Raw genomic sequence first — 23,707 nt, 5'->3', positions numbered from 1 at the left:
ATTAAAAAAAATAAAAAATAAAGAAAAAAAGAAAAAAGTTATATGTTAAGGCACCAGTAACTAAATGAGAAGATAAACCAGAGAATGGAATGAAATCTTTGCTGCACACTTAAATGGCAAAAGTTTGGCATCCAAATACATAAATAACTCCTAATTATTAGCAACAAAAAAGGCAAGGCCACAAGAGATCGATAGGCAAAGTGTTGTCCATGCAATTCACCCGGAGGTAAATCTAAATTGCCAATTAAAACATGAAAAGATCCACAAACTCACTAGTCAACACGGGATCCTATTTTGTACTCATGAACATCTAAACACACCAAATTTTGCTGAGGATGTAGGGAAACAGGTGCAACTCTTTTGGAGTCCATTTCACAATTCCTAATACAATTTAAAATACGCTTTCTCTCATAGCCTTCTTTGAATCCTGTGTAGGAATTCACAATCTAGTTGTCACAATGGTACCTATACAAAGATGTTACATTCCAACTTCCCGAAACAAGACCATGGAAACCAACTTCCTGTGTTTAGGGGGATGGAAAAATAAACTGTGCTTTATTTACATCCATATGTATATGCATGAATCAGATCTATATGTATCAACATGGATGAAATCCAAAACCATTATATTGATTGATGTAAGCAAGCTCCAAAAGGTACCTATTAATGTGAAACCATTCATTGCATTTGAAGGACCACAAAACAATAGTATTTATTTTTCACAGTGACTAACACACACACACACACACACATACACAGTGTGTAAATACAAAACATGCACAGAAGAGGGGGCAAAGAATGTGTGTATGACTTTTTGTATAACTTTTTTTTTAAGATTTTATTTATTTATTCATGAGAGACAGAGAGAGAGAGGGAGAGAAGCAGGCTCCCCACTGAGCAGGGAGCCCAATGCAGGACTTGATCCCAGGACCCTGGGATCATGACCTGAGCAGAAGGCAGACGCTTAACCATCTGAGCCACCCAGGACTTTTTGTATTCATATACTGGTTCCCCTAAAGGGAGAGACATTACTTTTATATAACTTAATGTTGCTGTTACGTTACTTTTTGTTTGTTTGGAATGTTTCCCAGTTCAACTTACTTTCTTAAACTTTAAAATGAAATCAGTCGACTGGGTGGCTCAGTTGGTTAAGCGACTGCCTTCGGCTCAGGTCATGATCCTGGAGTCCCGGGATCGAGTCCCACATCGGGCTCCCTGCTCAGCAGGGAGTCTGCTTCTCCCTCTGACCCTCTTCCCTCTCGTGCTCTCTATCTCTCATTCTCTCTCTCAAATAAATAAATAAAATCTTAAAAAAAAAATGAAATCAGTCGAGAAAGCATTCTCCCTAAAATGTAGCTGTTACTCAGCTTCTGATAGTTGCTTGCTGCATTTCTGCTCTGTTTGGAATTTTAAGGCAAAAAGAGGAAGTAGAAGCCGTGTCTCAGACCATGAACTTCACCTTCTGCAGCTTAGAGAAGGAGCTCCCTCTAGCCCATCTCCCTGATCTATGGCCTGAGACAACAAGCAATGCGCTTCCCAGTTTCAGGTTGACCAGCTGGGCCTGGGAACTGTGATAAACCTGAGGATGCACTGAGCAGCCAGGCCTGGAACCCACAGAGGGATTTCACTGACGGGACTTCAGAACAAATTGTGTGGGTGGACAGTTCCACCCTGTCTGAACTCAGAATGTGGGGTCAACGCCACTACTACCTCCCTGGTTTGAGAAATTGCTAAAGTACAATTGCAGAAATTGAAAGCAAAATACGTTTTTAAGGAGCGCAGCCCCAAGATGATAGATACCATGGCCCAAAGGCTAAATTTAGCCTACACGTATACATTATTTGGCCCTGTGTTTGTTCAGCACTTTACAAAAAAACAAAAAACTACTATGTGTTTTGCAAAGTTTTGACTTATTTGCTAACATCTAGAGTTTGAGAGATTTCTGATAGAAATTGGATCCATCCACTCCCCACCCCACCCCCCTTCTCTCCTGAAGAAAGCAAGGATTCTGGCTTTGCTGAGCCTGAATTCTAGAATGCCAACAAACAGTTGGCCCTGAAGACAGGCCCCCACCCCACAGCTTGACTCATTCATTATCTCACCTGCTGGCCCCTCCAGGGCTTTCAACTCCCTCATTTTACAGAGCAGAAACCTGAGGCTCAGAGAGGTCAAGTGCCCTGTCCAGCACCAGAGTTACCTTGTGGAGGGAGGCATGCTGGCATCCTCTCGACCAGTGACCGGTTAACTTATGATTCCTTTTCTCTACACACATTTCATGGTTTCTAATGACACTTTTTATATAATTCAGCCAGTGCAATAGAAATGATCATTCTCATCAATTTTAACAAGAACTTGCTTCAAGCAATGATAAAAATAATACAATGGGTTAATTGTATTATCAGCAAGAAGGCATCAAGATTTGGCCAAACTCAAGACACACGCACAAAAAATGTTACATGTAAAAAGTAATAAGGGAATATGACAATATAATTAAAAATTGGCATAATTAGAGGTTGTACGATCACAGAGCATCACTTTTCCAGGCTGATCTTTATGTACCCCCCACTTCCCAACCTTCCCCTACCTCTCCTCTTCTTTGGAGTCTAGAAGGATGTGCAAACCCTGCTCAGAAACTCTGCCCTGGCCTTCCCACAACATATACTTTCTTTAGTTCTTTTGCTTGTTGTATTTACTTGCTCTTGGATTAAAGATGGTAGATAATCTACACTGACTTGGATGAGTTTAATATACCATGCCCAGAAGTATTGAGTTGGGCATTCCTAGTCTATGCAAAGGGCATTTTTGTTGGAACCAGCTACATGAAAAGATTACATGGATTACAAAAGCCCTTAGAATGTAAAACACTCAATAACCTAAATGTAAATTGACAGGGGAATGGTTCAATTGACTTTGGCATATTCATATACTGTGGAAAATCATGCAACAAGGCAAAAAGAAAGGTGAATGTATCTCACATACTAACATGGACAGATCCATAGGTTGCAAAAGGATGCATATAGCATGGTATCGATTATGTTAAAAAAACACCAACACAACCATATGTTGTTTGTGGGTCTATTTGTGTGTACCTAAATGCACAGAAAATGTCCAGAAAGAAACATGAAGTGGTGAGTGGATGACCTTTGTTTAGATAGGAAGGGGGAGAAGAATAAGAATAAAGAGGGTTTTAGCTTAATCTTTCATGTCTTAATTTAAAAGAAAAGTACTTAGATTACATATGGTCATAAGACACATTTGTGTGACTGTTGACTTCCAATTATAGTCTCAATCATGAAGTTGTAAAACTGCTCATCTTTGGAAATGAAAGTTATGCTACACTATCGCCCACATTAACTTTTTAAGTGTATAAATCACAGACTCATCTGACAAGTTAAATTTTACTCTCAGAAGTTCAAATCAAGTGAGTCAACGAGGAGTTATAATAGTTTGGGGGACACCCAATTTATCTTTGCAGAGAATAAGAAATATGGAGTGCATTTAAATGAATCTGGGATCTCTCAAATTATGAATCAAAATCAAAGTGACAGATTGCTTAATTCATCCTGAGTTTTATTTCTAAGGTGCTAATAAGTTTTCGGTGATGGCATTAGCTTTTCCCAACAATAGTGACCAGAACACTGGAGTGTGAGTTTTGACAAGGGGGAAACCGAGCCCCAGAGAGGTCAGAGTTCAGTGTGAGGTGACATCTAGGAAATGTCAGGGCTGGGACTTCCCCAGCCCTCTATGCTTTCTGCCAGGCCACGCTGCCTGCTCTGATTCACCAGTATGACATAGCGCGACTCTGTAGCCGGTGTTCTCATCCCTAGCCATTATCTCAGACCTACGTCTGTATCTATCTATCTATCTATCATCTATCTATCCATCCATCCATCCATCCATCCATCCATCTATCCATCCATCTAACCATCTGTCCATCTATCATCTACCTCTGGAGGCCTTTCCCCAGGGTCCCTGACTCAGAGCGAACCAGACAAGCTTGCTCCTCTCCTCTTCCACCGGCCTTCCTCCAGCGCATTCCACCTGTTCCCCGGGCATGCCCGCCTGCTCGCAACCCCACGCCGCCCGCCCAGGCACCGGCGTGGAGCCCAAAGTCACGCACGCACCGGGCAGGGGCTCAAGGCCTGCGCCCCGCGGGTGGGGCCCGCGCGTTCCCGGGACGAGGGGCTGGGTGTCGCGCCGCCCGTCGCTCACCTTGCCTGTCGTGGGCGCCGCCGCCAGGAGCACCAGCAGGAGCGGCAGTAGCAGCGCGGGCGACCTGGGCGCCGTGCCGGGGCGCATGGTGGGCGCCCGCTCAGAGCCCGGGCGTGTCCAGTGACCCGCAGGCTCTGCGGACACCGCGTCCCTTGCGCGACGCGGGTTGGGGAGCCTGGCTGTGAAGCTCGCCTCGCCAGCCCGCCCAGGGCGGGTTTTGTAGGGCTCAGCCACGCCGTCCGTCCCTCCCCACTGAGGTTTTTGACTGCGGCTCCAAGGGAGGGAAGAAGTGGCTTAGGTCCCGCCCTCGTCCCCCCTCCTCTTCAACTCACCAGGCAATGTCCCTCCGACCTGGGCATCGTGCCCAGCAGGCGAGAAAAAAAAAAATGTGCGCTGCGGGGCAGGTGGGCGCGGATCCAGGGTAAGGGGTTAGGAGAGGATGCTCCCAAGGTTCTGGGGCCGAGGCGGGGCCGGGGGGCGCGGGTCGGAGGTGGGGAATTTGGGGGTGTGCGCTGGGGAGGCGGCTGAGCAGGGCGGGGGGGAGTGGCCAGCGGCAGCGCCCAGATTAAGCGGGAGGCGCGCCGGGCGTCTGCACTCCAGCGGCCCAGCCTGCTGCCGGCTCCCGCGGCGGTGCCATCGCGCCGCTCTCCGCTTCTCAACCCGCCGCGGACTCGCAGCCGCCGCCCTGGGCGGTGAGAGCGCCGAGACCCGGCCGCCTAGGCGCGCGTGGATTTGGACGCGGCGGAGCCGGGAGGTGCGGCGCCGCGCGCGCTGCGACCAGGCGGCTTCCGGCGCGGCGGGTGTCTCCGGAGGTAAGGCGCCCACCGCCCAGTCTGGGCAATCGCTGTCCCTGGGCACCTGTCTGGGGTGGGGGTGGGGGGTGTGGGCAGTGGAGGAAGCGTGGCAACTGAGGGTGGGGCGCGCGGGATGGCGGGCGGGGCTGGGGAGCTGGGGTCCCGGGGTCACCAGAGGAGAGCTTGTCTGGCTCCTGCGCTTGTGTGCCCGGGCTTGAACTGGGCGCTGTGTTTTGATGAATTTGGAGGCTCGAGTTATCAGCCTGGCAGCCTGGGCACTCCAGAATGCCAAGAGCAAGAGGCAGCGGAGGGGAAAGAGAAAGCCCATCCTATTCTCTGCTGCGTTGAACTGGCTTTTCAGGGTAAATCCTATCTGCGGAAACGCAGAGGAAACCAAAAGCCAATTCTGTCCGGGGTGTCTCCCTCCTGAGAGCGCCCTTCTTGCCGGTGCGGGACCTGGCTTGTTAGGGCGCTATCTTCAGAACGGGGGGTCCTGCCCTTTCTTGTGCCACTGACCACGTTGGCCCTGGGGAAACATTAGACCCCTTTTCGGAATCATGTCATTAAATACACAAAATCACAAAATTAAATCAGAATCAGTTTTACTGGATTACAGGTATCAGTGTATTAAAGTCATGATATCGTGACAGACGCGCGACATTATTACTGCACTAAATACCTGCAGCGAACAACAGATCTGTCAAACACCTGTAATCCCAAACTAGTGGGGACAGCAAAACTAAAATGTGACATGGAATCACCAACAGGTGCCCTCTCAAGAGCTGACAAAACGATTGTAATTTGTTGCCTATATTCATAACTGCTTGAAATGCTGAACTTCCAGGAAAGGTTAGTGAAAAGAGACTGTACTTTTTGTTGCCATACAAGTTCACAGACCACCTGAATTCCATCTCCACGTTAAGGACCCCTGCTTTGAAGCAGTGTTTGCTGTCTGCAGTAGTTGGTCATCAAGTACCATGTGTGAAATATGTGCTTTGGTCACTGATTGTGGAGAACCACTTGCTCGCAATTAGAATAGGGTCTATTACTATATTAGACCTATGTAGCAATGTAGGTAGGCAAAACCCTGACAGTGAATGAAGACATCTCCCCCCCTTTTTTGTGGGGGGCTGGTGAGTGAATTTAATGTCTTCCCTCTATTTTTCATGCCAGTGATCGTTGACTGTGGCTATGCATTATAATCTCCTAAGGAACCTCTAAAAACCCTGATACCCAATTCATCCCAAACCAATCACACCAGACCTTCCAATGGTAGGACTCAGGTGTGTTTAGAAGCTCCCTGGAGATTCCCATTTGCAGCCAAGTTTGAGAACTACTGTCTTACATGCATATTTCAGTTGGCTGAGTTGAATTAGGGCCTCTCTTTTGTGGAAAAATCAAAAGGACATATATTAAACTCTCTATTAAGACTTATGTGTGTTCAGGCCACAGATATTGCAGTGTGGGACATAGTAGCTTCTCCCTATTGACAGGGAAGCCTCTTATGGAACCTTGTCTTGTCACTCTTGTTAGATAGGACATCAGGTGCTTGGTTGATGAAATAAAAGAGTCCAAGAATTTTTTTTTTTTTAATAGAGAGGTTTACTTTTTTTTTTTTAAGACTTGTATTTATTTCTTTGTCAGAGACACAGCGAGAGAGGGAACACAAGCAGGGGGAGTGGGAGAGGGAGAAGCAGGCTTCCTGCGGAGCAGGGAGCCCGATGCGGGGCTCGATCCCAGGACCCTGGGATCATGACCTGAGCCGAAGGCAGCCGCTTAACGACTGAGCCACCCAGGCGCCCCAAAGAGTCCAAGAATTCCAAGTGTGATAATATTGCATGAACTAACATTACTTCCTAGAGGGGAAAAAAAAAAAAAAAAAACCTCAATGCTAGTGCTAAATATTCTTTATTTTTGCTGAATTCCAGAAGATCTCTCAAGTTTGGTTTTTAATTGCTTTTTCCTGAAACCAAGTCATTTTGACAGAAGATCAGACTTGGCTTTATTAACTTTGAACTGGGAGGCAGCAGTCAACGGCAAGTCACCTCTGATGCTGTAACAGAGCAGGAAAGAACCCTGTGATGTAAATACGGTAAGGAGGAAGCAGTGGTGAAGAGCTTGGTCTCTGGGGTAGCCAATGGATTTTGAATCCTTTGCACACTTACTAGTATGAGCTAACCTCTCGGGTCTGGGGTCTTCTCTTCTGTAAAATGGGCCATAATCATCGCACCCACTGCCAAGAGTTGCAGGAATCCAGTGCAGTAATGCATTAGAAGCCCTCTGTCCAGGGTCTTCATGAAATAATCTTATCTTGGGATCTGATTCTCCAGTTGCATAAAGGAAAAGTGGGTGAACCTGATGAGAAATGGTGGCACATGATGGAGATGCTCTTCTCAGCTCAGTAGGAAAGGGGTGATAGCCAAGCACACCCCACCTGCTCCTTTGAGGTCAACCAACTACTAAGGCATCTAGAACCTTGTTACTTGGCATCCCTGGGAGCAGTAGCTTTGGCATCCTGGAGAGCTGGTTAGAAATGCGGAGTCTCAGGTACCACCCCAGACCCATTGATTCAGAGCCTGCATTCACCAAGGTCTCCAGCTGATCCTCCTCACATTAAACTTTGAGAAGTGGCTTGTCTAAAGGCCAGATTTCACCTCCCATTCCTCACCCCCCCGCCACATACATACATTCCCTTTGGTACAGTGATGTATACTTGAAACTAATAAAACATTCTAGGTCAACTATACGTAAATTTAAATAAAAAAGAATAGTCACACACACAAAATGTTTGGTATATTCACTAGTTGGTATTAGTAAACCAGAATTCTTGATTTAAAAAAAAAAATAGGCTTGGGGTCAAGAGAGTTGATTTTTCCACCGTTGTTTCTTTATTTTTCTATTTTTATTTTGTTTTTGTTTTTTTTCAATTTGTCTTTATTTTTTTTAGTACATCACTAGTTTTTGATATAATGTTCAATGATTCATTAGTTGTGTATAACACCCAGTGCTCATCACATCACCTGCCCTCCTTAATACCCATCACCCAGTTACCCCATCCAATGTAATAAAGCAAAAGTAAAGTGGGGATGGTTCTTTTTGTCTGTACAAAGGACACAGAGAGCTCTACTTTTTACACTGATGGCAGATGAGGGTTTTTGAACCAAGTGAAGTGGCCATTGCCTCTGACAAGCTTGATATTATTATTTTGCTCCTTTTTCAAAATCACAGTATCATGTCTGTCTTCTATGCAGTGCTTAAATGCATAACATTTGCTTCCCTACATGGGAGTGGAAGCTCCATGAGGGCAGGGGTCTTTTTGGAGTTCTTTCCTGTTGTTGAATGAATGAAGTTGAATGATGTAACCAATTCCCTCAGGATTCGCATGGCCTCATGCTGCGCTCATCATCTGTGGATGATGGTAGCTTTCTAGCTTGTCCCCTGCAAGTTTTCTCTGCAACTCATCTCCTAAAACATTGTCAGAGCTCCACCTAAAGTTGCACGTTGTGTGGAAAAGGGCAGCTTACTCTTGGGGCACTTAAAAGCAGTCTCCAAATTTCGGAGGCTTACGGTAACAAGATTTTTTTCTCCCCATTTTCCTTACATATTCATCACAGAGTGTGGGGAGGTAAGGAAGGGGAAGATGCTCTGCTTATCATAGTCACTCAGGAACCTCCTCGAAATTCCCATGCAACACATTCTCTGATCTCAGAAGGGAGAGAGAATGTGCCAAATCAGAAGCTACTCTAGCACATACTACTTATACACTCACATTTCATTGGCCACCCTTCATTTTGTGAGTGATGGGGAAATGAAGTCTACCACGTGCCTGGAAAGAGAGCCGGAAATATTTGGTGAATGTTAGTAATGCCTATCACTTACATCACCCTGCTTGCTTATTTTAAAACATCCAGAAACCCTTCTTTGTCTACTTTACAGCTAATTTCACACTACTTAGAATAGAATAGGGTGGTCCCAAATCAACTTTTTGTACTGTATGTTACTTTTCTGGATTACAAGGCCTTGAAGGGCAGGGACAGAGGGTGATTTTTTTTAACATAATAAATGCAGCACAAAAATTAATTTACTGCACTGTAATTTTTGTACCAAGAACAGTACCTATTTAAAGTACACAATCCAAGATGCATTCATCCTGTGAAACCATGATACAGATCATGATACAGAGCTTTTCTCTCATTTCTTGCCCCTTGGTAGTCCATCTCTCTTTAATCCTGTTCCCAGGCAAACATGGATCTGCTTTCTGTCACTGTAGATTGCTTGGCGTTTTCTAGAATTTTATATACATGGAATCAAACAGTATGTGCCCTTCTGTGTCTGGCTTCTTTGACTCCACGGAATGATGCTGAAACCCATCCATGTTGTGTGTAACAGCGGTTTTTTTCTACTGCTGAGTCAGGTTCCATTGTATGGATAGCGGCTTTTTAAATGCCATTTACCAGTGATTGGACATATGATTTGTTTCCAGTTTGGGGACTATTATAAATAAAGCTGCTCTGAATATTTTTGTATAAGGCTTTGTGTGGACACGTTTCCATTCTCTTGAATATATACCTAGAAGTGAAATGGCTAGATGTATGTTTAATTATAAAAGAAACCGTTTTCCAAAGGAGTTATATCGTTCTACATTCTCACGGGCAGTGTGTGGGAGTTCCAGTTCCTCCATATATTTGTGGCTCATTCTTTTGGTATTCTCAATGTTTTAAATTTTATTGTAATAGTTACACAGTGGTATGTTGGTGTGCTTTTCATTTGCCTGGTAACTAATGAGGTTGAATATCTTTTCATGTACTTACTAACCATTCATAGAACTTCTTTTGTGAGGTGTCTGCTCAAATGTATTCCCCATTTAAAAAAACATTGATTGTTTCTCTTCTTACTGTTGAGTTATAATAGTTATTTATATATTCTGGATACAATATCCTTGCCAGATATATTTACTATGAATATTTTCTCCCATTCTCTGGCTCATCTTTTCATTTCCTTTTTGGTGTCTTTTTAAAGCAGCTACTTTTCTTTTAATGAAGCCTAATTTATCAATGTTTTCTTATTTGGTTTGTGCTTTTCTTGTTATCTGAGTGATCTTCACTTATGCTAAGGTTACAAAGATTTCACCTAAGTTTTCTTCTTTGGTAGTATTTTTACGGTTTAAGTCAATGATCCATTTTGTTAATTTAGGAGTATGGTGTGAAGCAAGGATCTATTTTAAATTTTCCTTTCTGTATGGTTATCCAGGTGTTCCAGCACCATTCATTGAAAAGACTTCTCTTTCTCCACTAAATTGTCTTAGCACCTTCATAGAAAACCAATTAATCATCTATATTTGGGTCTTTTTTAAAAAGATTTTATTTATTTATTTGAGAGAGGTGAGCAAGAGAAAGCATGAGTGGGGGCAAAGGGAGAGGGAGAAGCAGGCTCCCTGCTGAGCTGGGAGCCCCATGCGGGACTCAATCCCAGGACCCTGAGATCATGACCTGAGCCGAAGGCAGACACTTAACCAACTGAGCCACCCAGGCGCCCCTGGGTCTTTTGTTTGTCTATTCCCCTGATGGACATGTCTCTTCTTTCACCAATACCACATTTCTTTATTACTATAGCTTTAGAGCAAGTCTTGAAATCATGGTATGTAAGTTTTCCAATTTTGTTGTTGTTATTTTTAAAAATAGCTTATACTATCCTAGATAATATGAACTATATATATGTGGATTTGATTAGCTAATGTTGTGCTAAGGAGAGTTGTGTCTATGTTCATGAGGGACATCGATCTGTAGTTTTCTTGTAATAACCTTGCCTGTTTGGTATCTGAGTAATACTAGCCTCATAAAATCAGTTGTCCAGCTGTCTCTCTTCTGTCTTCTATAAGATTATGTGAAGAATTGGTATCATTTCTTCCTTAAATATTTGATAGAATTCACTAGTGAAGCCAGCTGACCCTGGAGCTTTCCTTGTGGAAGGTTTTGAATGACTCAATTAATTAATCATGAATTTTGGGGCGCCTGGGTGGCTCAGTTGCTAAGCGTCTGCCTTCGGCTCAGGTCATGATCCCAGGGTCCTGGGATGGAGCCCCGCATCAGGCTCCCTGCTCCGTGGGAAGCCTGCTTCTCTGTCCCCACTTCCCTGCTTGTGTTCCCTCTCTCGCATGTCTCTCTCTGTCAAATAAATAAATAAAATCTTTAAAAAATTAATCATGAATTTAATTAATATAGGCTATTCAGATTTTCTATTGCTTCCTGTGTCAGTTTTGATAATATTCATCTTATATGAAATATGTTCATTTTTTTATACATTGTCAAATTTATTGGTATATAATTGTTCAGAAGATTCTGTAGTGATCATTTCAATACCTGTAGATCTGTAATGTTTTCCCCTTTGTCATTTCTGACATGGGTAATTTCTCAAGTAGATCCATTTTATTTACCGTTTCAAAAACACTGAAGAACCAACTTAGAATTTCTTTCATTTTTCTCTATTGCTTGAGTGCTTTCTCTTTTATTGAGTTCCTTTTCTACCTTCATGATTCCTTAGCCTTTAATTCAGGATTAATTTATTCTTCTTTTCCTAGTTTTCTAAATATGGGCTTAGATCACTGATTTTAGACTTTTCTTCTTTCCTACTATGAACACTTATAGATATATTTTCTTTCTCTGGTCTGGGTAAGTTGTATCCCATACATTTTGGTATGTTGTTTATCATTTGGTTCAAAATATTGTCTTTGACCCATGGGTTATTTGGAGTGTGTTGATTTCCAAATATTTGAGAATTTCCTAGATGGTTTATGGTTGAGTTCTAATTCAATGCTCTGCAAGATTTCAGTCTTTTGAAATCTACCGAGACTTGTTTTATAGTCCAGTATATGGTCTGTTTTGGTGAACACACAACATCCATTTAGAAAGAATATATATTTTGCAGTTGTTGTGTATAGCGTTTATATATATGTATATAAATTAGGGCAAGGTGGTTGTTGGTGTTGTTCAGATCTTCTGTGTCTTGACTAATATTTTCTACCTTGTTCTATCAGTTACCAAGAGAAGCATTAGTCTCCAACTATGTTTTTTTTTTTAAGATTTTATTTATTTATTTGACAGAGAGAGAGACAGCGAGACAGGGAACACAAGCAGGGGGAGTGGGAGAGGGAGAAGCAGGCTTCCTGAGGAGCAGGGAGCCCGATGTGGGGCTCGATCCCAGGACCCTGGGACCATGACCTGAGCCGAAGGCAGATGCTTATCAGCTGAGCCACCCAGGCGCCCCAGTCTCCAACTATGTTTGAGAATTTATTTATTTCTTCTTTTAGTTTTTCAGTTTTTGCTTCAGGTATTTTGGTGTTCTGCTATGAAGACCATATATTTATAATGTTTATAGCTTTCTGGTATATTAACTTTTTAATCATAATTGTGTATTCAAGTCTATTTTATGTGCTGTTGGCAAAGCCAGTCTGTCTTTCTTATGTGTACTGTTTGTATGGATATCTTTTCCTAGCCTTTGCTTGCAGTCTATTTGTGTCTTTTTATTTAAAGTGTATATCTTACAGCACATAGTTGGCTTTTTTTTTTAAATCCAGTATGACAATCTTTGCCTTTTAATAGGAATTTCTAGTCTGTTTTCATATAAAGCAGTTGATATGGCCATATTTTTTTTTAAGATTTTATTTATTTATTTGACCGAGAGAGACACAGCAAGAGAGGGAACACAAGCAGGGGCAGAGGGAGAGGGAGAAGCAGGCTTCCCACCGAGCAGGGAGCCTGAAGCGGGGCTCTATCCCAGGACCCTGGGATCATGACCTGAGCCGAAGTCAGATGCTTAATGACTGAGCCACTCCGGTGCCCTGATATGGCCATATTTAGGTCTGCCATTTCTCCATTTCTTTTCTATTCGTCTCATCTATTTTTTGTCCCTTTCCTTCTTTTTGGCATTCTTTTGTGTTATTCATTTTTAGTATTCCATTTTAATTTTTCTTTGGCTTCTAGTTACATCTTTTTGCATTGTTTTTAGTGGTTACTTTAGTGATTACAATATATGCCTTTAACTTTTCCCAGTCCCCTTAAAAGTAATATTTTATTACTTCAGGTAAATCAAATTCATTTTTGTATTTACAGTGCCTTGCATGGTATTTGATACCAAATGGGAGATTGATAGATATTTCTTGGATGAACAAAACCATAGGTATTTATTTATGTTGTACCAAAAATATATGGAATTGACTCCAGAAAAAATTTTTTGGTTAATGCTGGGCAAGTTAAGTGAAAAATCACTTCAAATTTTAAACATCATTACATTTTTAGTGGATTTGAATTTACAAATCTTGTTATTTTCATATACAATCAAGATTCTATGTATTATTTTATTTTCTATATGCTTGATATTTTTGTTCTAAAAATTATAGACCTCTTCCTATCTTTAATTTCTGAAGTTTCAAAAAATCTCACTTTCAAATTTTAGAACAGGGAGATAGTTTTACTTTAACAGTGGAATTCTGTATGATTTTGTGAAACTTCTGGCTGTTAATTGTCTTGGCCACTCTGCCCGCATGACAACCGCATCCAATACCCAGCATATTGCCTTGGTTTTGTGCTGTTATTTACTGATGTGTAATGTCCACAGTGAAACACTGAATGTGTTCTCATGGTCTGTAGCAGATTATAGGATGGCCTAGCTCTGAAGCCCAGGTTTGAGGGATGCCCTTAAGATGTTTATTAGGTTCTAGAGTGGCAGAAGCATTCCTAGAGGAGTCTAACTCCAGGACTTGCCCAAAGGGGAGACCCAGTAGGAGATCCTGAGTTTCTAGGAGCCAGCTCCTGGCAGAAGCAAGACAGATGGACACTCAGCAGAAGACGCGAACGCAGCCAGAGGAAAAGGAGGTAGTTAAGCTTTCCTCAGAAAAGGCCCAAGAGTTTCATGAATACGGTGCTCCTTCTCACCAAGACAAAGCTATCCTCCTATTTTGGAACCAATTGCATGCTCACCCCAGTATTTTTGTTTAACTTTCAAGTTCGTTTGGACACTTCTGTGAACTCTCCTTTTTTGGCCTACACAGCTGCCGTAGATGCTTGGATATTTGACTTCTCTACATTCTAGTTAGAAATGGTGCCTTTTAAGATCTCCAACTATCCTATAGCAGTTTCCAGACATCAGGACCTTCCCACAAGAATTCAAGTTTCCTGGGATTCACAGGAAACGAATGTCTTTGTGTCATAGCGCACCACTGCATTCAGAATTGAGTGTCCTTGTTGCTGCTATATTGGAAGCTAGAGTCATGCTTCCTATACACGCATCCCTGAAGCTCACCCAGGAATTTTCATGAACTTTGGAGCTGTGTAGTGTAATGGTCAATAGGGAAGGCTTTGGCGTTTGAATCCTGGGTGTGCCACTTACTGCCCGTGTGACTTACTTGTAATCATATTACTCACCTCATAGGGTGACTGTGGAGGCTGTGGAGCTGAGTTAAGCCCTTAGCTGTGCTTAGCACCTAGGTGGCCCTCTGGAGATGCCGCTCATTATACTATTTTTGTGGTGGGGATGGTGGTGACGATGGTGATGATGAAGAGGAGGAAGGAAAGGAAGGCAGAAGAAGAGAAGGAGGTCTAAGAAGAGTGTGTGTAATGGCGTGGGGGTGGGGAGAGCTGCAGCAGTGACCGCAGAAGGAGCTGGTTTTCTGGTTGGTGACACCAAATGCCAGTCTTTTCCTGGTGTCCTCTAAGAGTCAACTTATGTTGACTCGGTGACTGTCCGCTAACCAGAGATTCATCCCCCTCCATAATTTCTCTCTCCTCATGTTTAAAAGGTACTTTAAGAGGGACTCTCATAGCTTATTCCTCTTTTCATTTCCCCAGATCTTCCTGCCTCCTCAGATCAATCTTGCCCTCTCTCTTGAGTTCTTTGCAGCTTGCTCTAGTTCCCAATTTTCTAACCTTTTTCTAATATAATATATACGGGAGCTCTTTTGATCCTAGAAGGAATTAGGAAGGAAGGCAACAAACATTTCTTGAGCCACTGTGCCAGGCACTGTGCTGGGTGCTAATTTAGACTCCTGTAATTTCACATGCTGAGAAGTCAGGGATTCAGAGGAGTTACATAATTGCTCAGGGTTCTGCTGCTAAGTGATCAAGATCTGAACACAAGTCTTTTTAACTCCAGAGCCTGTTTTTATCCCTAACATGAGAGCACGTGGTACCAGGAGTAGAAGGCAGACTGTATCTGTGGAGGAGGGGAGGAGTCACTGAAGGTAGAGGTCAGCCTCATAGTGGGCCCTACCTGCTGGGATCATGGGGTGTTACTTCCAGAGCTCAACACAAAGACAGTTCCCAGAGGTCTGAAAGTTCCAGAGAATTCATACAGTCACCCTAGCCCTGCCCCGAGGGGAAAATCACAGACCAAGAACAACCGGGGGGATTACTGTTTTTGGCAAGAGACATACAGCACTCTGAGTCAAGAATGTCATTCTTGGGCGCCTGGGTGGCTCAGTCATTAAGCGTCTGCCTTCAGCTCAGGTCATGATCCCAGAGTCCTGGGATCGAGTCCCACATCGGGCTCCCTGCTCAGCAGGAAGCCTGTTTCTCCCTCTCCCACTCCCCCTGCTTGTGTTCCCTCGCTTGCTATCTCTCTCTCTGTCAAATAAATAAAAATTAAAAAAAAAAATCTTTAAAAAGAATGTCATTCTTAACTTAGAGCTAAAGGGCCCATCTGGTTTTGAAAATCGATTGTATATTTTTGGAACATATATCACCTTCATGTGGTTTCCAAGTGGTGACATTATTATGGTTATTGTCAACTTTTCTGTTGATATTCAGAGGAGTTCTCAAGGAGAAAATGATAATAAAAGCCTTTGTTGGCAGAGTAGTAGGTTAGCTGAGATATGGTCCAGTTGGCTCTGGACTAGCAAACTGAACTCCAAGGTCAACTAAAGACTCCGTGGCACTCTCAAACAATTCAATTGAACCTGGAGGGAGGGCAAGGTGGGGGCGGGCTTGGTCATAATCCAACAGCATTCTGGTCAAGTTGGAACTGAATCATTCTCAAGAATTTACTTGAGTAGTTCTCAAAGTTTTCCCATGTTGCTTCTCAGAGAACAACATGGAGCTGCAACCACATTCCAGTGGTCCATGGACCACCCAGATTTATGACCTGCTTTAAAAACCTTGTGATATTTGTTGAGGTTGACTGTTTTTGCTAAAAAGCTCAAACCAACCTGAACTCTTTGAAAGTCTGAAGGTGGAGTCAATCTAAGAATATGGGATTTTCAAAGGACCAAAACCAAATAATCAGCTTGAATGTTGAGGAAAGGTCAGATCATCTCTTAACAGGGAAAGTGTAAACCTCAAAGGGAGATATCCAGCCACCAAGGTGGACAGAGCATGTCATTCTTCTCCTGGAAGCACTATCCTATCTTTTGAGGACTTTGGTTATTTCTTTGCAAAGATGATCCTTTAGAAATTCTATTTGGAAAATATAAAGGTATATTCAAACAGGTGTTCAGCCCACAAAAGAATTTATTTTTGCCTTGGAAAGAGAGTCTTCAGATAGCTCAGTGTCAGAAGGTCAAAGGAACGAATATGTAGACATTAAGTTAATAGGAATTTATTTCACTGAAAGAACAAAAATGTTATTATTAAGAAGAGCTCAAAGACTTAATGTTACTTGGGAAAAGAAAAAAGACATTGTACTTATACTACCTTTTTGTGACTGGAAGATTTTAATACTCAGTCTCCTGCAATCTGGTTCTCTAATCTTGGCCATTGCCCGCCCCATCCCCCAATCGATGAGAACCCAAGCAGGGTGTATTTCTTTTCAAGATTGGGTTTCAGAGAAAACAAATTCCTCATAGTAGAAATAATGATTTGGAAGATCTCAGATCTTGTTCCCAGACACAGTATTTGGAAAACATCAAGTGGAGACTCATAAGGAGTCCCAGGGGAATTGGAGTCCGAGAACTTTCATAAAGGAGTGAAGAAAAAGAAGAACCAGCCCAGGGAGCTGGAGGAAGAGAAGCTGATGACATTTACTGAACATACATGCTAGATATGATTGAAATAAATAGAGACTGGGGAAGAGCCTGGGCACCTTACTTGGGTTGTGGAGTGAAACCTGTGTCGAAGGTCCAGAGTGCTTATGTTCCACCTCTGACAGAACCTCCAAGAGAGCTTCCACTGGGGTGTCACAGCCTTGGGACCAGCTGCGGGGATGAGGCAATGCTTTTCATCAGACTTGGCTGGACAGCTCAGTTTGCTCAGGTAAAGGGAACAAACTGTAAGCCTGTATCAGAAACAGGGCAGCTCTTAGGAATGAGCTAGTCTTTCATTCTCTCATCATAGACACTCTGTCTTTCTCCTTTTGCATTTTCTTCTCTTAAAAACAGCATTTTATGATTACTGAGAATATCTGTTTCCTCTAAATTCAGGCTTGTCCTTCACCTTGACCTGTCCCAGCCTCCGAATGGCTGACTATACCTCAGGTACCTCTCCTGATGCCTCCTTACTCCTTTACCCCCCCTTTCCTCTCTTTGCTCGTTTCAGCTCCCCAAGAGGACTGATCCAGATTACCTTCTTGCACCATCCTCCCCAGCCCTGAGTCAGAGTTCTAGGTCCAGCTCTGGGTCCAGCTGCCTTTGAGTCCAGTGGTTCTCCTCCGCGCTGTGGCTGGGTGATGAAAATCTGGCCACACCCTTGCTTAGCTGGGCTGAAGGTGGGGCCTGAGTGGGTCCTGACGCAGCAGATTAGGGAGAATGCTCCCTTCCTGAGAATAACAGTTGGCCAAACAAAGCATGTCCTTTGAAAGGTGCAGAACTTTGGCAGAAGTTTCCTGGGTAGGCACTTTCCCAAAGCTGCTGTTTGCATACCTTCTAGTGGCACAGCCCTTTGGGTTGTTAAAGCTTTTTTTTTTTTTTTTTTTAATGTACTAATGATAGACTCCATTGGAAATTCACTGCCTTGGTCAGTGAGTCCAATCCCATGGAATGACAGCCATGTATTTGTGAGAAGGTAGGTTAGAAGGACAGTGTTCTGAGCGAGAATATTTTTGTTTGTTTGGTGCAGTCAACAGCTTGGTTGAGACAAAAGTTTTTATGTTCTTAAAACAGGCAGTTGCAGCAAAGAAAATCCTCTCAGATTGCTGTGGATTTCCTATGTGAACCGTTGGTTATGGTGCACACCAATGTTCATGGTGTCCAGCTGATAATGAGATGGGCCTTCTGCTCAGTTATTGGTGCAACTTAGGCAGGAGAACAGTTATAAATTCTCCACGACTCCTTCATGGCTGGTTTTGGGCTCGACAGACATGCGGGATAAGCACGTGGTCATCCAAGGCTTGCTCCAGGTCAAACAGTAAACATGGCAGGTTTTTTGTTTGTTTTTGTTTTTGTTTTTTACCTTTAGCAGCTCATCTAGAGCAGAGATCTTCAAGATGAGGTACATACACCCTCAGGACACAAATAGATTCCTAACAGTTGTGTAGGCATCTTGGAAAATTAGGTAAAGGAATCAATTTTTAGATTCTCAACTGCTATAGATACTCGTTCTTAAGAATTGTTCAATCTGAAAATGGGCCTTTGATTCAGGTTCTCACCAACCCCTTCATAATTTTCCTTCTGCTACTTTACACCAGAGAGGCACAACCCCACCCTGACCTTCCCAAGTGTTACCACCCTGCTTTGCCCCAAAGACAAGAACTGTTTGCAGGCCAGATACTGGGCAGTGTAAAGGCAGGTGCTGAGAACAGAGAGTACTCTACCTCTCAGGCTCCACATCCCAGGGCCAGGTGGTTCCCAACTTTTTGCTTTCATCACATTTGAGGGAAGATTTATCAGATAGATCACTCAAAATGATTCTTGATGATGAATTCTATATTGCTTTTGGTATACAACTCAGGAGAAGTTCAAAGCATTGAGTGATATATAGAACAAATTCCTTCCATTCACAACTTGTTTTTTTCTGTGAATAGGTTTATTAGAATTTACAGTTTTAAGACACTAAAATGGAAGCAGGACTGTTGCTTGATCATTTCTTGACCAGATCTCCTTATTGATCTGGGCTAAATAAACTATTTGAGAAACCAAAAAGCCCAATTCATTCATTGTCAACTACATTTCCAGTAAAATTTCATTTGTAATGTGTTTAATAATTATTTATCAAAATTTAAATTTACTTGGTTTTGGTGGATTATATACTACTTCTCATCATAATGACAAATAAATTCAGGTGAAAAAAATTTAAGACTTAGAGATTTGTGATCATAGAAAATAAAAAGTATTTAATTTATATACATATTTTTGTTGCAGAGAAGTATGCTAGGGTGATCAATATAAGATTTTCAAGTATAAAAATATATTGCACTACGATATATGTAGGGGAGTGGAATGGAAATATGAATTCAAGAAGAAAAATGATGTAAAATTTCTAGCTATTAAAGAACTTGTGTGCATGAATTTTAAACTCATGGTGGTGAGAACCATCCTTTATGATGGTTATGATGGTCCATTAGCTACATTTAAAATAGTGCTGTAGGTCACCTGGGTGGCTCAGTCGGTTGAGCATCCATCTCTTGACTATTGAGTGTCCCCTCAGGTCATAATCTCAGGATCGTAAGATTGAGCCCTGCGTTGGACTCTGCACAGTGGGGCTTCTCCTTGAGATTCTCTCTTCCTCTCCCTCTGCCCGCTCCCACTCATTCTCTGTCTCTCTTGCTCTCTCTCAAATCAATCAATCAGTCTTTTAAAAAATTTTAAAAAATAGTGCTGCAACTGTTGTTATTTTCTAGGTCACCATGTACAATGTTCCAAATTATACTTTGCAACTATTTAAAGAGGAAATGTTGAAAGTTTTTAGAGGTTAACTTGTAAAAAAAGAAGAGGGGGTGTGCATAATTTAAAAACCATTCCTAGAGGAGTATGAGAGCAGACATCTGCAGGCTATCATGCTTAGGTGTCTACTGTGAGAAGAGATACATATTGGAATCAAAAAACCCCAATTCTACCATTTATTAGCTCTGTGACTTTGCACCAGTTACTTAAATGGACCTAATTTGGTTTTATTTTACAACAGAATCAATACTTTCCTTACTAAATTGTGGGTGAAGTAAGTGACTTGATGTGCGCAGCACTCTTAGCAGAGGGTCCCGGATGTAATCAGCATCACTATCTCTCTACTTCCCCCAAGGCTGTATGAAACCCCTTTCCATCTCCCTCTTTCTCCTTTCCTCCATCAACCCATGTGTATTGGCCTCATCTTATATCCTCTATTAAATATATTTGGTTCACATTCGAAAGGTCCCAAAGTATCTTCTGTAAATCCATTCATCCAACAAATATATATATATGCACTAACTATATTCCAGGCACTATTACGGCATTGGGGATAACTGTGAATAAAAAAAGATAAAATCCCTATTGTCACAGGGCTTACTAAGTGCATAGTGATGAGGATGCATTGGCGGCTCCCAATCAGCAAGGTCTTTTTATCATGAGAGACTAGTTAGATTTCTGCGGATTGGTCCATCTGTCCACCCACCCATGCATCCAGCCGGCCAGCCATTCAATTACAAAATGTATTGAGAAACTCCTAAGTGTTAGGGCCATGATCAGGCATTCTTGTTCTGAAAGTGACCACTATAACACTCTATTTTAATAAAATCCCTTTTTGTACACCCTTTATCACAATATGTGTGGAGATTAACTGCATCATGTGTCTGTCTGGGGGTTAAATGCAAATGTCCCTGGTTTTCTTTAATTTTTGACGGTTTCCTATTTGTTTAAAATAACGAGTACCTTTTGAATGATTCAAGCCAGTTTGTGTATTCCTTCCAAATAAATAATTTGTTTTATTGAGACTTTCTCCCAGAATGCAGCTTCAAGAAGTATTTCAAATGATGCATTTGGGGATAGGAAATGATCTGGGCACTCAGAGTGACTCTGCTTCTACTTGATTTTCAAACTGTATCATGGAATGTGGTTCTACCACCTACTTGGAGAACTAGTTTCCTGTAAATACAGCATTGAGTTAGTTTATCCAGATTTTATCCAGAAATTTAAAAATAGCTCCACACTCCCAGTTTTCCTCTCTCTACCCAATTCTCATTGGTACAGGTCCTCAGAGAAGCCAGAGTTTTTAAGATGAGGCCTTTCAGTTTCAAGACACTTCAATTTCAAGACATTCCTTTAAGCCAGAGATCTTTTATCAAAGATACAGAGTGCTTGGAGTCAAATTATTTTTTCTTTTTTTATTGAGATAAAGTTCACAAAATAAAATTCACTGTTTGAACCCTTTTAAAGTTTATAATTCAGTGGTTTTTTAGTATATTCATAATGTTGCACAACCATCACCACTAATTCCAGAACATTCCATCACCTCAAGAAGAAACCTTGTACCTCCCAATTCTCTCCTCCTCCAACCCCTAACAATTACTACTCTATTTTCTGTCTTCATGGATTTGCTTATTCTGGGTTTTTCATATACATGATACCATGTAATATGTGACTTCTTTCACTTACTATAATGTTTTAAAGGTTCATCTGTGTATCAGTACTTCATTCGTTTTTATGGCCAAATCCATTGTGTGGATGTAGCACATTTTGCTTGCCCATTCATCAGTTGATGGACATTTGGACATTTTTGGCTACTATGAATATTTATATAAAAGTTTATGCATGAACATAGTGTCAGTTCTCATGGTACATACCTAGGAGTGGAATTGCTAGATCATATGGTAATTCTGTGTTTAACTTTTTGAGGAACTGCCAAAATGTTTTCCATAGCAGTTGTACCATTTTACATAAAAATATTTTTATATGTATTTGCTGTTTGTGTGCAAAGTGTGTCTTTCTATACTAAAGGGTTCCTTTCCTAGTTTCAAAAAGTAAAAAACAAAACCAAAAAAACTCACTTAAGTGAATTTTAACTTGGATTTTCAAGGGCAATGTTACGTAGTAGAAAATACCACGTAACAAAATGAAACAATAATTTTTATATGAGCATTATTTACACCTCTCTTTCATTTCTCAAAAATATATTTATGACATAAACAACTGGAAATTATTTTTATTTCTAAGAATGAAATTGATATTTATTCAGTTTAATCATCACTAAGATTCTTATAAAGAAATTGAATTCCCCTTTTAGGAAATATTTCCATTACTATGAATGATGAAAGTCATTGTTTTCAACATTATAATGCATTTTGTGTTTTAAGAGATATACTTATATTTAACATATATAAACTTTAAACCCAGGGCATAGAACCTCTCTTATAAGTCAGAGTCTTCTGGAAGAGAAGAGAAACCTGACAGAATTTTTTTTAAGTACCAAGACTTGAAGTAATCCACGCACATGGCGTCGATAAGGTGCTCATTCAGGTGGATCAAGCCCTTGGCCGCAGATCCCTGGTGAGTGTCCTTAGTGCGATCACTTGCTTTTATTCAATAATTTCTCCTAAACGTTGGTTTTTATAGTTATGAATTGTCTGAGTGTTTCATGTGTCAAAAAGCCAAATTGTTCCAGAAATCTATGCATTATGACTGCTTTTTTTTGTGATTCATTTTTATTAAACACCAATTCTCTCTACTCTCCTTGAATTACACTCACATCATCACCAATGGGAAAGACACTCATCTAAAGGCTGTGGATTCTTGCTCTATTACCAGGTTTGGAGAGCAAATCCTTCCTAATGTCAGAGCAGCAGGGGCCCTCTAACTAGCAGAGTTAGGACAGGGTGCTTCACGAGTACGGTAGGCAGGATAACAGCCCCTGAGGAGGTCCACATCTTAATCCCTGGATCCTGAGAATATGTTCTGTTACATGGCAACAGGGAATTATGCTTGTGGATGACATTAAGTTTGCTCATCAGTTGACCTTGGGGAGATTATTCTGGATTATCTGGGTGGGCCCAGTATAATCACAAGGTCCTTAAAAGTGAAAGAGGGAGAAGGAGAGTGAGAGGCAAAGAAGGAGATGGGACAATGGAAGCAGGGGTCAGAGGCATAGACACACTCGACTGGCCATTGCTGGCTCTGAAGATGGGAGAGACCATCTGAACTACTTAACTCTTCCCTAACTGGTTCATGTTATTTTCCTTCCCTTCCAAACCATCTCCCCAGTCCAGATAGCTTTTCTTCCCTCCTCCCTCCTTCCAGCTGGTTCCACTTCATGTCATTCAGGGTACACTGGTCTTTGCACTGTCTCTGAACACAGCTGCCTCCTTCCCTCAATCCTCTGCATTTCATTCAGAGAGTCGTCTCCCTTCCCCCAGCTACCCATCTGGCTCTCGCCTTCAGAGTGTCCCCAGGGTCCCAGGCACAGTGAGGATCCCATTAAAGGACTGTGAGTACTTCTTGACTGATTAGCAAGAGGGAAGGTCATGATGACAGCCAGAGAGAGGATGTCACTGTCGCTGTCACTGATGACAGCGGCCTATTAGAAATAAAAAGAAGCTTTCTGGGATTTATTCCTTTGTTCTTTCTCTTTTTAGTTTGTTTTGCATGAAAATGAACAGTTTAAATTAATCTGCATTTTTGCTGTTTCATAGGTCACTTATACTTATCCTCTATTCTGTACAACACGCATATGGGGTAAGTACATTAATTAGCTCCGACTGCATGCATTACTCTCGTTATAAACCTGTTTGTTTCAAGCAAGCCACTCTGTGGGACTCAGTTTTCTTATCTGCAAAGTGAAGGGTTGGATTAGGTGAACTCTGAGGTTTCTTTT

At 41.9% G+C, this 23,707-nt stretch overlaps 2 protein-coding genes across 15 annotated transcripts in view; one reads left to right on the top strand and one right to left on the bottom strand.

The window, feature by feature from the left end:
- COL4A3 (collagen type IV alpha 3 chain) overlaps window positions 1–4,470 on the bottom strand; it is a 126,992-nt gene extending 122,522 nt beyond the window's left edge. For all 4 annotated transcript variants that reach the window (XR_003519184.2, XR_003519185.2, XM_027590008.2 and 1 more), the window contains exon 1: window positions 4,213–4,470. Coding sequence is in view for 2 of the 4 variants with exons in the window: in XM_027590008.2 (XP_027445809.1) it covers window positions 4,213–4,299 (87 nt within the window). In the remaining 2 variants the exon portion in view is untranslated. The remainder of the gene's footprint in view (window positions 1–4,212) is intronic.
- Window positions 4,471–4,556: 86 nt separating this feature from the next.
- The window catches only part of COL4A4 (collagen type IV alpha 4 chain), a 124,606-nt gene continuing 105,455 nt past the window's right edge, over window positions 4,557–23,707 (top strand). For 3 of the 11 annotated variants that reach the window (XM_027589929.2, XM_027589926.2, XM_027589935.2), the window contains exons 1-4: window positions 4,710–5,024; window positions 6,935–7,098; window positions 22,234–22,386; window positions 23,526–23,568. In XM_027589929.2, the coding sequence (XP_027445730.2) occupies window positions 22,331–22,386; window positions 23,526–23,568 (99 nt within the window). In that variant the 5' untranslated portion in view covers window positions 4,710–5,024; window positions 6,935–7,098; window positions 22,234–22,330. Of the gene's footprint in view, window positions 4,634–4,708; window positions 5,025–6,934; window positions 7,099–22,233; window positions 22,387–23,525; window positions 23,569–23,707 lie in introns of those variants that run through there. The other 8 variants (XM_027589930.2, XM_027589934.2, XM_027589928.2 and 5 more) reach the window with 6 other exon arrangements.

The sequence above is a fragment of the Zalophus californianus genome, chromosome 3 (genome assembly GCF_009762305.2).
Source record: "Zalophus californianus isolate mZalCal1 chromosome 3, mZalCal1.pri.v2, whole genome shotgun sequence".
In the NCBI taxonomy this organism is placed as follows: domain Eukaryota; kingdom Metazoa; phylum Chordata; class Mammalia; order Carnivora; family Otariidae; genus Zalophus; species Zalophus californianus.
The sequence above is the reverse complement of the archived record's forward strand: the minus strand, read 5'-3'. Positions and strand labels throughout refer to the sequence as shown.